Source organism: Helicoverpa zea, chromosome 25, assembly GCF_022581195.2.
Source record: "Helicoverpa zea isolate HzStark_Cry1AcR chromosome 25, ilHelZeax1.1, whole genome shotgun sequence".
Taxonomy (NCBI): domain Eukaryota; kingdom Metazoa; phylum Arthropoda; class Insecta; order Lepidoptera; family Noctuidae; genus Helicoverpa; species Helicoverpa zea.
In genome coordinates, this window is record NC_061476.1 from 1,859,168 (window position 1) to 1,874,555 (window position 15,388).

General features: G+C 36.6%; 1 protein-coding gene across 20 annotated transcripts in view; it reads left to right on the plus strand.

Moving 5' to 3' along the window:
* The window catches only part of LOC124642824, a 64,747-nt gene that overhangs the window by 15,766 nt on the left and 33,593 nt on the right, over positions 1–15,388 (plus strand). For 19 of the 20 annotated variants that reach the window (XM_047181528.1, XM_047181527.1, XM_047181529.1 and 16 more), the window contains exons 3-12: positions 5,185–5,307; positions 6,371–6,502; positions 9,576–9,731; positions 10,077–10,167; positions 10,526–10,634; positions 11,028–11,130; positions 11,485–11,657; positions 12,031–12,141; positions 14,299–14,408; positions 14,984–15,141. In XM_047181528.1, the coding sequence (XP_047037484.1) occupies positions 5,185–5,307; positions 6,371–6,502; positions 9,576–9,731; positions 10,077–10,167; positions 10,526–10,634; positions 11,028–11,130; positions 11,485–11,657; positions 12,031–12,141; positions 14,299–14,408; positions 14,984–15,141 (1,266 nt within the window). Of the gene's footprint in view, positions 1–3,642; positions 3,769–5,184; positions 5,308–6,370; positions 6,503–9,575; positions 9,732–10,076; positions 10,168–10,525; positions 10,635–11,027; positions 11,131–11,484; positions 11,658–12,030; positions 12,142–14,298; positions 14,409–14,983; positions 15,142–15,388 lie in introns of those variants that run through there. The other variant, XM_047181546.1, reaches the window with a different exon arrangement.

A 15,388-nucleotide genomic window follows, 5' to 3' on the forward strand; every position in this document is an offset into this window, starting at 1 on the left:
AGTAATAAATGCGCAGTAGGTATAGGTACTATGCGTATTGGGTTTCTTAGAATATGCGTCAGATTTGTATGAAAGTATTGTAATAATGCCTATTTTTTGGAATACGTGGTTTTGGTCAGTTGCATCCTTACTGCCGTTACCAAACCAATATGCGTTATTTTGACTTCTATTAGATATAGGGATTTGAAATGACTTGTGTGGGGCAAATGTATAATTTATCTCTCGTAAGCGAAACACCAACCCGCATTGAGCAAGCGTGGTGATTAATGCTCAATCCTTCCCCGTGTTAGAGGAGGCCTGTGCCCAGCAGTGGGACGATAAAAAGGCTGTAACTGTAAGCGAAACAACAGAAATGCTGAGCTGACCTTTATATATGCTGAGCTGACGACGCAATGATAAGAATGATATTATGGATGGTACAGAAATGAGCTTCAATCGCAAAGGGTTATTTATTACGTATAGATAACAGATGTGAGCTTGACAAAAAAAATTACACAACGAGAATACCTCCTTTTTTATGTCGATGAAAAATGTGCCCTTTGAGGAAATTAGGCGTACTGATTTTAGCCACGTAAACTTCTAAAGTTCAGCGGGTAAATGTTAAGTCTAGTGCGTAAAGGGTGATTTTACGGTACTTGGTGAATACAGGTGATACATAAAAAATATTCACTTATGGTTTCCCATGACACTTCTTCCTGTGTTAGGGAAATAACTCGTGTTGGCTAAAATTGCCTTTTTTAGGCTTCTCAAAATCCTGCTTATAATCACATTAGATAATTTTGCTGTTAGATCGTTTTGTTGTTTAGACACCAAATAATAGAAACGATTAGATAAAATATTGAAAAAAGAAAAAAAACGATAACAATCTGCAGATTTGGAGATAAAATTATTTAATTGTTTATTCTTCTGCTTTTTGTATTTGATACTTTACACGCTTTCTGTTTTTGTCAGCTTATCGGTACAAAGTGGTTCATTCAAATGAACATGGCGATCAAGTGCAATAGTCAACTTCTTATATATATATATATATTCTTATATATAGATAACGATCTTAACCCTTCATAAATTGACGTAACAAACTTGAAAGTTATCACTTACCATAACAATATATAACATGTAAACAGCAGAAGAGTTTGTTCGTTTAGTTAGGCATGCTAATCTCAGAAACTGCTGGCTGGTTATTTATCGAGGAAGACAATTTTTTATCCTGTCGCTACGGCTGGCAGTCGTTAAGGGTGGGTAGTCAGAAGCCAGTAAGTCTGAAACCAGTCTAACCAAGGGATATTGGGTTGCCCGGGTAACTGGGTTGAGGAGGTCCGATAGGCAGTCGCTCCTTGTAAAGCACTGGTACTCAGCTACATCCGGTTAGACTGGAAGCCGAACCCAACATAGTTGGGAAAAAGGCTCGGAGGATGAGGATGAGAATTTTTTATCCTGTTGTACGAGGTAGTTTAGTTAATTGTGGCATGTGAAGCCGCGGGAAGCAGATAGTCATGTTATGTAACATTTTGTAATCGATAAAATAAAACATAAAATCAATTGATTGCAATAAATGTGTTAGGTCGTGGGGAGGACACTTGTTATCTGATTTAGATAATCTAATGATCTTATATGATGTCTTGTTTGTTAGATACAAGCTTCTAGAATTTTAGATTTTCTTAAGTTCTAAAATATTGATAAGTAGACTTGTTTTTGTTCTTTGAACATGACAGTGCCATTTATTTTTAGAATAATAATTTTGGATAGTAGAAAAATATTTTCTAATCTATCACCTAGAGTTTGTACATGAATTTTGAAATTAAACATTTTAGTTTCTTACGACTACCTCTGAGGTTACCTCACTGTGTCAGAAAGAAACTAAGAGATAAACAATAGTTTCTGTTTCTCCAAAAAAGTTAAATATAATTACATTTTCACAGCAAAATCGATAGCACATTAAAAACTTGTCTCATAGCCAATACATATTTGCATAGGAACTTTAAAAAATCCATATAAGATGGTATCAATTTTTATCAAAGCTTAGAAATTATTTGTCCGTCGTAAATGTCGGTTGCATTAGACACTAAAGATATCTCGAAAGCAGTAAAACGTTAATTATCAGTGTCTAATTAGTGTAAACATTATTAAGCCGTAACAACGACCTTTGCTGTCAGTTTGTTATAATAGATAGGAGTTTCAAGTGATTGTTTTCCTGGATATTTTTGGTGCAAGTGATATTATAGGTAAAATAGATGTTTATTTTTATATCAATTTACGGCAGACAAGAAGGTGGAGTGCACTCTTTTTGCATATTGATGTAAAAGGCGATCATATTCTCATTATTTCTGGGATTTTATTTTTGTTCAATATGGTAGCTTTACTCCATCGTCAGCTCATTGTTTCATTAATCTGCTTTTTGCAATGTAAATCTAATCTGGATACATACCAAAAACGTTATAGATTTATTAAACATCTGAATTTACTAACAAACATAATTAACTAAGACATTAGGTTAGACAGCTATTTAACGTGTAGGTGCGCGTACGCACGTTTGCACGGAAGCAATGCGCATGCGTGAGGACTTACACGAGTCTGTGTGTGGTCTGTGCTGGATGGTGTAATTTAGAAATATTTCGACATATAAAGGAATGTTTTAGATTCGTTTGTTTAGTTATTACTAAAGAAAATACTACCAGATTGCTCCATAAAATTTGTCATTGGTTAATGGTTAGGGGATTACCCGGTTCTGCTCTTTTTTTGTAATCTTGTTTTCTCTTATCTTCCTCGCTCGTTTTTTGTCTTTGTCTGTTGAATTATTACACTCTTCCATTATGTCCTTTCGTGTCCCATCTCCCACCCTCCCTCATTCTTTTCCATTCTAGTCCTCCCCCTCTACTTTATTTTTGTCTCATTTCTTTACCACTCTCGCTGTTTTTACTCACATGATATAATACACTTTATTATGTACACGTTCCCCTACCAAACCCAACTTTATTACTTTATATAACATTTTTCCAACAACGCATTTACCTCCATTGTTTATACTGAAACATGTAATGAGACGTTTTACACAGTTCAGGAATGTCGTTACATCATAACGCGATAAGTGATCGATGACGCTTATCATTAGTTAGAGATTACAGCCGTCATAGTTTAAAGGTGGAAACATACTTATGTGTCGCGGCGTGTCGTGACGCGCCAGGAGCAAATCTGTTTCATACATTTAATATGGTTAGAGACTCGGAGGATGGAACGATAGCGGAGATGCCATAAATAGTTAGGCGCCTCCTTACAGTTCAAAGTAACCTCAGGCTAAGCATGATCTTTTAATAGAATTAATGAGGCGTGAGGGTTCCTTGTCAAATCAAAACCAATCGGAAAAATATTTATTGATTGATTGGTTTTGCTTTGAAAATAATGCCAGAGCTAGTAACATTCCTCGTCCCCAAACTGCGCTCTACTACCTTAAGAGATTTTCCGTTATGGCACCTCCGTTAGTCATTTATTCTCCATGGTAAGAGACATATCTGGCGCGTCACAACACGCGACGACACATAAGTATGTTTCCACCTTTATCCTCGGTCCCCCAGACCAGCGTATAAGCGGTGAATGATATAATTATTACTCATTCATTCACAACTGTTTGTTTTGTTCAGTACAGTCGCGCGCTTTTGATAAATTTTTGTGTCTTGTAGACAGGAGTGATGCGTGGACAAATGTTATTAGAAAGCAATAAGAGTGATTTTGAAGTGAAAGTGAAAATTTTTAGTGTTTGGTAGCGTTTGGTTGGTTCGTATTTTTTTTTTGGTGGTCTTTGGTATTTGTTTATTTACTTTTGTAAGAGAATGGTTATTAGGGATATATTAAGATGTTGACTTTTCTAAATTGTTTGATGAACTTTTTTTTAAATTACTAAGTAATATCTGTCATCTCTCAAAGAAAATTAAATTAAAAGGCTAACTTATTAAACTAAATATCTTAAGTACTCTTCAAATTAACTAATATTTATTAACTTTGAACTTATATCTTAGTAACTATTAACTTTGTATCTGACAGCAAATTACATTAAAAGGACAATAACTCGATTGCTTCTGAGAATCTATTTTAGTACATTGTATCTTATCGTAGAGATAATTTATTTTAGTTTTGCTTCTATTTATAAACTCACGTGTATGTCTGGAGATAGAGGCTTTAGCAAAATGATCCAAAATTATAATCTAATCTTGAAACTTTGTCTAGTAAAAAAACATCTATTTAGTCACTTACATCAAGGCTACAAGTGTGAAGGCTAGATGGTTGGTGTTTGTAAAATATTAAATTCTGGTATTGTATATAAACATTATGTACTCCCTTCCCCCTTTCGCCATAAATATTGTATGCCAAGGCATCCTTATATCGCATATTTTTCGAATAAACATCGTAGTTTGGTTCCCTAACTGTAGATTTCAATAACCGATCCGTTTTTTGCTATGGAGGATTGAACTTAGACATTAGCTACATATAAATTATGTCAAATTTCAATCTCTTATCAAAAGAAGGATGGATCGGGTATTGAATTCCGTCGTAAAACAATTTATAGACAACTTATCCTGGACCTGTAGCAAATTAGACATCAATATTCATCAACATGAGCGGAATAGTTTTATGATAATGAGACAGTTTTTGGTAAAGATTATTGCTCTGACTGATTTGTAAGATCGCGTCAAACCATTAAAAGTCTGACAGACAGGAAACTATACCACATATTTTCCTGACATTAAATTGCTATTAGTACAGTTACGTTCTGATTTATTCTCATACTTATCATAATATTATCATCAGTTTTTTCTCAGTAATTTGACGTCCTATAAATTCATAGCTTTGAATTTACTATATTTGTATAAAAACATCAAATATGTGATTTATACACTAAAAAACACTATGCGCGTGCGCAGTAGTAGTTTGTTCATACGTTTTGACTGTAATCTGTGGAAGTCACTAGTAGCCAACTTCAGACAAGCAAACCAAATCGAAAAGAACTTTATTTTAATCCAGCTGTTTGCGTTTCAACCCGCGTCCTGTGGGAACTACTTCCCGGATTAAAAAAAAAATTGAAAAATTGGTCCAGGCATTGTTGAGTTATGCGCTTTTTCGATTAATTTTATATTAAAACAGTCTTTAATCAAAAATATTTAATTTAACAAGTCCTTTTGCCTACGTTTACAGATGACATCAGGGCTGCACAGCCACGGACATCAGATCTCCCAGCCGCCAGGACATCATCTGGAGTCAGCCACCGTCCTCCCAGCCAAGGAGAAGACCGTGCACGGGAAAGAGAAGACCTTCAAGGTAGACTATCAGATCAGCTCTATTTTTATTGTTTTTTTTTTGTATGATATTGGTGGCATTGTAAAGAGACAAAGGAAAAGTTGCAAACATAAACATTATGTATGTCGTGTGGACAGAAAAATACACACAAAAAGAGGTACAAAATGTTTGCCACACCTCATTTCGAATATCAATTTAGGTAAAACCTTAAAAAAAAAACTTTATTTTGAATTTCGCACTACCAGTCGAAGCATTCACCTCAAAAAACTGCCATGATTTGTATTTTCCGAAGTAATTTAATAAATTTTTAAATCAATTAAAATCACCAAAAAAGTGCAAATAATGTCAAGTTGTATAATGTTATCCTCTTTTGACAATAGGTAGTGGTTATTTACGGAAAAGGATGTGAAAAGCCAAACCATAATCATTTTGTTATATCCTGCTTTGATGGGACATATTGGAATATAAATAATGCAGTTGTAATTGGTTCGTTTGGGCATAGTTAACAGTTTCTCCCGGTCCTTAAATAATTTATAATGTGAGTTTCAAAGTACTCAGCAGTTTTTGTGTCAATGTAGTACCTCTACTTAAACTTATTCAGCACAGTTGTAAAATGGATAGGCAAATAACCAGTAGACTAGACGTTGCGAAAGGGGCGAGTAAGCAGGATCGCATTTGGCGTTCCGTATTGAATATACCATGGGATAAAGTTGTGAGTATTCTTATAAAGATTGGAAAATCCTTGTCCATACCAATATAAACACGTGAAAGATTGATTGTATGGATGTTTTTTAATCTATCACGCAAAAACAGCAAGGATTTTGATGTATCATTAATTTGGTCTAAACAGCAAATTAACATGTAAGCTATCTTTTAAAGAAGTATTTGTTACGGGAGGCTGGCATACCACGAGCACTAACCAGTAGTAAATAAGACATATTTCTAAAAGACATTGCGTCAAAATAATAAAAAATAAAAAGTTTTATTTGACCGACAAAAGGTGAACATGATAGGAGAAACTCGTGGGTCTAGAAAAAACTGTCTCAATCATCTTTTAACATAACATCTTGACCCTTGTTCCCAGGTGGTGGTCGGCAGTGAGGTGGGCGTGATGAAGGCACCTCTAGTGGGCCCCCGGCCGTACAACGCGCTCGCCATCATACATACGCAGCAGAGTAACACCTTCGATATGCTGAATTCGCTCACCACTAGTGTTGTAAGTACCATATCATAAAATATTTTACAAACCTCTCTTGCCCGTGCTGAACCCTGCTGAATAACTAACGAAGCTCTGGTGACCAACTGGGGGCGCTATAACCACCATACAGCATCAAGTGGTATATTAAATGCTCGAAGAGCCTATCTTTGAGTTAAAACTATTCCTATCTGTGGTCTCCAACATGTGACAAGCTTTGCACATACTCACCGCGCAGCACGCATGCATAGCATGTTGGTGGAGGCAGCATAGTCCTACTGTCTTTCGACTGTCACAACGACCTTGGCGAGTCAATGTGTTATTGAAAATCTGTGTTCAGCATAGATAAAAATTCTCGCGTACTCAAGCTATATTCTTGGCTCGTATCTAATTGGAAGTTTTGTAGTTCACATAAAGTTGATTATGCTATGTTTTAAAAAGTCGTTTCCCTTCCTTGACGGTATAAATTGAGCCCTAGTATATTATGAATCTCACTCTTCCGAGAATGAAAAATGAAATGACCATGAATATGTTATCTTAATGATGTGATTGAAGCCAGTTAGGTGAAGTAAATGGCTTGCTTTATGGTTTAACTGTCCGGTTAACTTTGTTGTAATCTTTAACTTTTACGTTAGGAATACACGTGTCTACTAATAGAACAATTTTGATATAGTAAATAGTGTATAACGCTTGATTACACAGATTATCCAAAACACGATATCCGGGGGAGTCTTGTATGAGGATGTTTTGGTTTCAAAAGACTTGATAAATCTCTATTGTTATCATTTAATTGATGTGTTTCTATCATCATCATTTATTTATATTTGTTATTGTCGTGACTAGTAACATGCGCGTCTTACGATTATTGGATTATGCAGATTACAATCCCCGTTACAACAATGATTATACCGAATCACAAGAATCAATGAACCAGTACCAAAAAACTGTTATCGACAAACAATGACACGCCCATTTTTAGAAGTAAATATGACTTCATCATTTTAATCCAATACTTCCGCGAAACTGCAAATCCTTTCTTTGAAATTGGCGATGTTTCAAAAGAAAGTTTAAAAACACTCGTCATATTGTTTTTGATAAGAGATATCTAAATGCTATCGATAGTCATCTTCGTGTATTTTTCCAAATACATGTATTTTCTGATCAAGTGTTTTTCTGAGAGGATTGGCTTTGGATGATAACTTTATTTTGTCATCATATACAAAAACACACTGGTACTCAGCTACATCCGGTTAGACTGGAAGCCGACCCCAACATTGTTGGGAAAAGGCTCGGAGGATGAGGATGGATGATACAAAAACACACATAGTAGTTTTTTTGTGCAGACTATTTTAGATCAAGCCAACCAGTACTGCTAATGATAATTTTATTAGTATTGAAGCATTATAAAATCTGTACTAGACTGTAAAAGGGGTAAGGAGAGTGCCCTTATTTCTTTTATAAATTAATAGATTTATTAAAGGACACTAAGCTAAGTATATCTTAGACACCAACGGCTGACGAAAAGGTGAAGGAAAACATCTTGAGTAAACCTGGACTATATAGTCTGAAATCACCAACCCGCATTGAGCAAGCGTGGTGATTAATGCTCAATCCTTCTCCGTGTGAGAGGAGGCCTGTGCCCAGCAGTGGGACGATAAAAAGGCTGTAACAGTAACTAAGCTAATGTATGTTGCTACTTTCTATACAAATTAGTAACCCAAGTCAAAACAAACAGTTACCTCTAAACAAGATTTTGATGACTATTACATACTACTGATATCATTCGTCATCGTTCCTTGTAATCTATACTGCAATATACCTGACATTTGACGCACCTGTCATCAGATATCTTGTATCTATGCATTTCTAAGACAAACACTATTGATAAATGACGCATTATTAGTCATTCAAATTATCGATAAGGGGGACAAAAGATTTGGTGCATGTAGGTAGTGGACATTCAAGTACTTTGATCTTTACAACAAAATCAATCACTTAACTTGAATGTCATAAATTGGTTCAATGGTTAGGTAAATAATATTATAATGGACGTATATAAAACCCCTATTTGGGGGAGGTGTCTGCCTTGGCCTCTATCCAGCAGTGGACGTTTTAGACTATCCTCCCCACTCAGAGACATTTAATGATTACTTAAGTCACTCCTTAGTGTCGGAATGTCATACAAATCCTTCACTAAGGAATGGCTTAAGTAACCATTGAATGTCTCTGAGTGGGGAGGTGAACCCCATTTTTTTTGGGAAATTGAAATCCTCCCTTTTCGAATCTCTATGCAACTACTACGCAAAGGTTGGCCGTAAGAGAACCCAATTCTAGGTTCAGTAGTAGGTACATAAACTTTCTGTATTTTTTGTTTCTCATATCAAGTGTGCAATAAAAACAATAATAATATTTTTGAGATCGGTCAGACACTACATTTATGTACATACCTTTTGCCTGTCTCTACGTTTGTTTAGGATAAAACACTGTCCGAATACTCGAATATAATACTCGATGTAAAGTAGGCCGTTTTATCTAATGCTATCTCTATCAATTCAACGTGTATTGTGACGACAGAAAATCTACACTTTAATGTTCTAGAATGAGTTTGTTGATAGATGTTGTCATGAGCCTATTGAGATTTTAATCAATGAAATTATCAAGTAGTAACATGGTTTATAAGTATTTTCCCTACTAGTTACGCGAAACCTCACAAGTGCTCAGAGTACATACTTCAAATAGCGACTTTTGGCTAGTGTTACGTGATAATTTTTAAACATTATGTAATTTGTTTCTCTACAGTCGCTCAGCATGTAATACCACTATGGATGTCGCTGACAATGAATGTCGTCGATGTGTCGTTTTAGTTACTAACCAGTGCACTGCAGTTTTCGCCTATAACTTTGCAACTGTGAAGTTGGCTACTAATGACTTCATGCTAGTCGAAGTCTACGAACGAAACGCCATTGCGTATACGCAGGGTGTTAAATGACTAACTTCAGAGCGGCAAATATCTTTACCCAAGACTTTCGGTTCAATATTATTTACTTTCTTGCCTTCTATATTTAATTTAACACCTTTTTCCTACATTTTCCAGGCTAGTCAACCAGTAGTAGGAGTGGGTGTTGGCGTAGGCGGTTTTCATCGGCGCAGTTCCGGTCAGGGAGCTCTCTGCGACCCTGAGCTGGATGACAGCGGCAACAAGCTGGTGGCCAGGCTCGAAGACGACGCTTTTATCTCCGAACAGGATCTGGTAAGAAATTTGGAAGTTTCTAGAAGCCAAGAGTAAGGGGGAAGTGGGTGGGGGAAGACTTTTGGAAGTTGAGGGGATAAGAGTATTCTAGAATTAGATGTAAGTGGTTTCCAATACAGTTCAGGGTATGCTCTGAGACCTTAGAACATGGAGATGTTTTTTCCAAATTACTTGTAGTTGTAACGTTTTTAGTTTAAGTGGCAATGCCCCCAAATGTTTAAGCAGGTATAGTAGAAGAGGGATACATTTTTGGGGTTCTGTCTAGTAATTAATATGAAACATGGAAAAAATAACGAAATCTTGCAGTTTGTATCAAGGAAAGACTATGAATTCTTTAACTTTCAGGAAGAGAACATCGAGATAGCAACGGCAACGGAGAAGCGAATATCAAAGACTGATGCGTCCGGAGAAGATCAGCCGCAGGAACCACAGAATGGTAATATTTTATTTATCAGCATTTGTCCATTTGCCATTTAAAGTCTATAACATCTCTAGGATTAGAATTTGTTTGAAAAGAGGGTAACCAGAGTCTCTTTTGCACCTGCTGAATATCCACTATTTGATGTTTTACCTCTGATTTGTTATTAATTGATTGACTACTGCATCTCACAAGTGGTTTAAAAAAGTTTAAAATCGACGAATGGTTAACTGATGAAAGTTACAGCTTCCTACATATTTATAGACAGTTATAATGGTTATAGACCTTCTTCTTTCTCCTGCCCAGTTCCCTTTATAGACTAATGAGTTTTTGGGTAAGTTTAACAAAATATAACGTTCATTGTTTTGGTTTCCAGGCCTGGTGTACGGTCCTATCTACGAGCTGGAGAAGTTGGAGCAGAAGGACAAGCAGAAGGAGGATAAGGAGGACGAGGAGGAACCCATCGGAGTCTCGCCTTGTGGCAGGTACGTTGGAAAATATCAAGTAAACTTGAGTAACTGCTTCTCCATAGCGTAGTGAAGCTGTGGTGCGGGAGGAAACCGACTGATATCAACCAATTGGATTGATTTTATGAGAGTATCAGCTTTTGTACAATGTAATTGGTTTTGTATTTATTCGTTTTTCCGCACCGCAGTTTATTCTTGCTTCTGGGGACAAGTAGTCTTAAGAAGTTTGAAAGTGAATCTCTCCGCACAGAGATACACTATTTAAGTGAGCGGAGACGAGATGTTTAAATAACGAAATTCTATTGGTTGTTTGAAAAATTTCCTGCTCCACTCCGTTCTAGTGGAGCTTTGGCCTTAATTAAATAAATAATACGCTGAAATTATTGTAACCTTTTGGTGTGATGCTTCCAGGTTCTTCAAGTACGACAAGGAGGTGGGTCGGGGCTCGTTCAAGACTGTGTACCACGGCCTCGACACGCAGACTGGAGTTGCTGTTGCTTGGTGTGAACTATTGGTGAGTTTTTGTCAGTAATGTTTATTAATATTATAAGTGAAGAGTCGTCTGCTTGAACACACTGTTATCAGGAACTGTTAACTGAACTGTTGTGTTGTTAAATTGATTTCAGTGTTATGTAGCACATCTATCGAGGAAGGCCATACGCTACTATTTTTCTTAATAAATAAAAAGAATTTTACGAGATGCAGTGAAACTGTGGCAAACAGCTAGAGCTTACATATGTTTTCGTTCAAAGCATGAAAACATATCCACATTGGATATATTTCTGCAAATATTTACAAACTACATAGACTGCTTGCTTTGCGTGTTACAAGAGCTGCAATAAATATTTGGTTTGCTTTATGTTTTCAGGAGAAAAAGCTAAACAAAACGGAGCGACTCCGGTTTCGAGAAGAAGCTGACATGCTGAAGAAGTTACAGCATCCCAACATCGTGCGGTTCTACAACTACTGGGAGGGAACTGTCGCTAAGAAGAAGAATATCGTGCTCATTACTGAGCTTATGCTTAGTGGGACGCTTAAAGCGTAAGTACGAAGCACGGTTTCACAGGTTACCAATAAAGTGTCAGTTAGTTATCTGCCAGATATACCTGGCTTATAACTTCTGCCAAATATTGCTATCCGAGACTTGTGTAGTTAGCTAATTGCAGAATACAAGATGTTACAGAGTCTAGATATGATTTCGTCTGTTATTCCTTTTTTCTATTTTTGTCTCTTCGTTTTCTCCTTCCACTTTCTTGAAGCAGACCAAAGAGAAATTAGAAGGATTACATCCTCTAAAAATCCTTCTATTTTATTTATTTCAAGTAGAAGAGTTATGAAACATAATTATGTATATATTTTTTTTAATTCACAAAATCTCTGAGTAACGTTGTTATTTGTATATTGTGGTTTCCAGTTATCTCCGACGGTTCAAGCGCATCAACCCGAAAGTGCTGAAGTCGTGGTGTCGACAGATATTGAAGGGGTTGAACTTTCTTCACTCGAGAACTCCGCCTATTATACACAGGTACTCCACTGATCATATTTTACATTTCGAAATAAAGAAAATAAATTCCATTGCTTGTATGTACATTTAAGTTCAACTAAACGTACGAAATAAGGATAAGGTTTTTTTTCGTTACTGAATGAATGTTGCGACTCGGCGCAGAAAGTAAACGTCGCACAGTGTGAGAATCTCGCAATCTAGGGGGATTTAATTCCAAATTGAATTAATTAAAATATACAAGTTAAAAAATAATATTTCTTGGTTTACAAATAAATAAAAATACTTAAATAGTGAGAGAAAATAAAGTTTTATTTGAAAAAATGCGATATGAATAAATTTTGATATTTTATTCACTATTTCCACTTTCGGCCTCATTTACGGTGGGTACAGAAAGCAATTTTAGGACATCAGGATCTAAAGGACTCCGTTTTCTCTTCATTATAAGTCCCAAGCTATGAATATATATGAATCTGATGATATGAGAAGTCTGTTAAGTAGGTCGGTATTGGTGTCTATTCGTGTCGTGTTTCTAGTGAAGAATTCCCTGTATCTTCGGGTTTGTGCCTCCTCTGATAACTGGCCAATCGGCAAAATACACGAAGCTATGACATCCCGGACATTAAATAAGACTTTGTGCACACTAACTGGCATGTTATACCATGAGTGTTCCCTAAGATACAAGTTTCTGGTTTCTTCTGTGTAACTATTGAAGGAATCCAAATCGACTGTAAAACCCGACCCGAGAGTATGATATGAAACCTAAAATGATATGAAACCTCGTTATTAATTCTAAATTTACCCCAGTAATATCAGCACTACCATCATGCTTAATGCTTCATCGGCCGACACAGTTACTTGAACGCTATCGCTAAGAATTTTTTTCGTACGCTTTTCATGATAGAACCTCTCTTAGGTGAACTCATAGAAAGTTCTTTTACGATAGCTGCAGAGTCCCTTTTACCCGCTTTTCGAAGGTTACATTCATGTGCAATCGCTATTTCTTCAGGGCTAGTAGACGATATTAGATTCTGAACTTTGCGTTTTTTTGGTTTTATCGCAACATTCTACAAAAAAATTATGTGGTCTTCCTTGTGAGTGGCCAGATGTAGATGGTATTTCATTTAAAACATTATCTGGTAATTTAATGCATTCATTCAACCAAGTAACATTCTTGTTTAAAAAGCGTTCGCGATATCTAACGCTTGCTGTCCATTTTTCGTTAAGTTTGTTACAGAACTTTCTTTAAAAAAACTCAATTTCATTAACAGCACCTTCCGAAAACTGTACTTGAGGGTAATTACCTATTATAAATGCAAAAATAGCATTAATTCGCTCCTCTTTCGCATTTGAGGTCCAAATATCAAAAATTTGTTTTTTTGTAATTTCGGCGGTCATTCTGGAAACCGAAAAAAAATGTTTGACGGTCGCACAAAATCGCAAGTTTTGTAAATTGTTCTCAAAAGTTAAGATTCTAAGCTATAAACTGAAACAATAGAAACACCGGGATATTGAGAGCATTTTTTTCTACACGCCTTTTATTTTGCATATCATCTCTAAAAAATGCTTAATTTAACTGTGCTTTTAAATCATGTCATTAGATCAATGTTTAACTATTACTTACATAAAATACACAATAACTTACCTTGAAAGATGTACAGAATGCAATAATAAACAAATAAATAAGACTATGCATTAATTTGATCAGTAATCTCAAGTGAAGATGACACCTTAATTTTGTTGTTCGTGTTGTAAAGTTGCAACGATTATTGTCTTACCACTTTAACATTTTTTTATAATTTTTTTAAAGTACCTACAAGAATTTCTAATATGTAGCTATGACAAATGGGGTCTTAGGTATAAATAGGATATAACTATATTATATATTATTAGAATTTATATTTTGATTTAAATCCCCCTAGATTGCGAGATTCCTTCACTGTGCGTCGGGAGCCAAAGCTCAATGGCACTTGCACTCAATCTTTCTCTTCCTTGGTATTATCGGTTTTAAGTGGCCGAATCTGGGAGGACTAGTGCGAGTGTGGGCCCAGATCAGTATTTTCTCTCTTGTTTACCTCTCCGTTTGTTTAGTTTTCAATTCACAAAAATTCCTTTTAAAAAAATGTGCCTTTTATTTGAATTGAACGCTATTTCTTTATAACCCTTTCGTGCAATTTACAGAGATCTGAAGTGCGACAACATCTTCATCACGGGCACGACGGGCAGCGTGAAGATCGGAGACCTCGGCCTCGCCACGCTCAAGAACAGGAGCTTCGCCAAGTCTGTCATAGGTAACTCCTTATATATTATATACTGCATTCGATAGCGCTTTTTCACCTGCGTCCCTTGCGGTTAGATAACTTGTAGTAACTATGGGAAATGTCAACCATAATGTACCTAGAAATCGTTAATTTTCTCTTTTAAGACACAGTGTACAATAATAATGGTGTTAGTATGACCTGTAAACCTGGACTATATAGTCTGAAATCACCAACCCGCATTGAGCAAGCGTGGTGATTAATGCTCAATTCTTTTCCGTGTGATCCTCTCACACGGAAGCGATGGCCTGTGCCCAGCAGTGGGACGATAGAAAGGCTGAACTGTAACTGTAGTATGAATGACACGCGACACAATAGGGCGCGTACGATGCGGTAGCTCGCTATAGCCGCCAGGTCTGACCGCCTGGAGTCGGCGCGGCCCTGTGCTTTGGACGCGGTCACAGGCGCCTTCAATGCATGCTAGCATATTGCGGGCTTCCTAACACAAACAAGTCACGGTAGTCTATATTCAGCTGTAGACGGTTTTGATAATGATGTTATTTACAAAGGAACTGTTTTACATATCCATCTTCCATATATTTCCCCAGGCACCCCGGAGTTCATGGCGCCGGAGATGTACGAGGAGCACTACGACGAGTCGGTGGACGTGTACGCGTTCGGCATGTGCATGCTGGAGATGGCCACGGGCGAGTACCCCTACAGCGAGTGCTCCGGGCCCGCGCAGATATACAAGAAGGTCGTCTCGGTTAGTATAAGTCATTTTTTCTACACAACTTTCAATAGTAAGCAAATTCGCAGACAGATAAGTTATTGAAATGGAGTTCCTTGCCGGCTCTTCTCCAAGAGACCAACTTTTTGGAACCGTGTAACTAGTGTGACGATTCATAAGAGCCTGCAAAAGCTTATTTTTGAATAAAACCATTTGACTTTGAAATTCACCATAAAGGGTAACTATGCAACAGATACTTTACTCATTAGATAATTTCCAATAC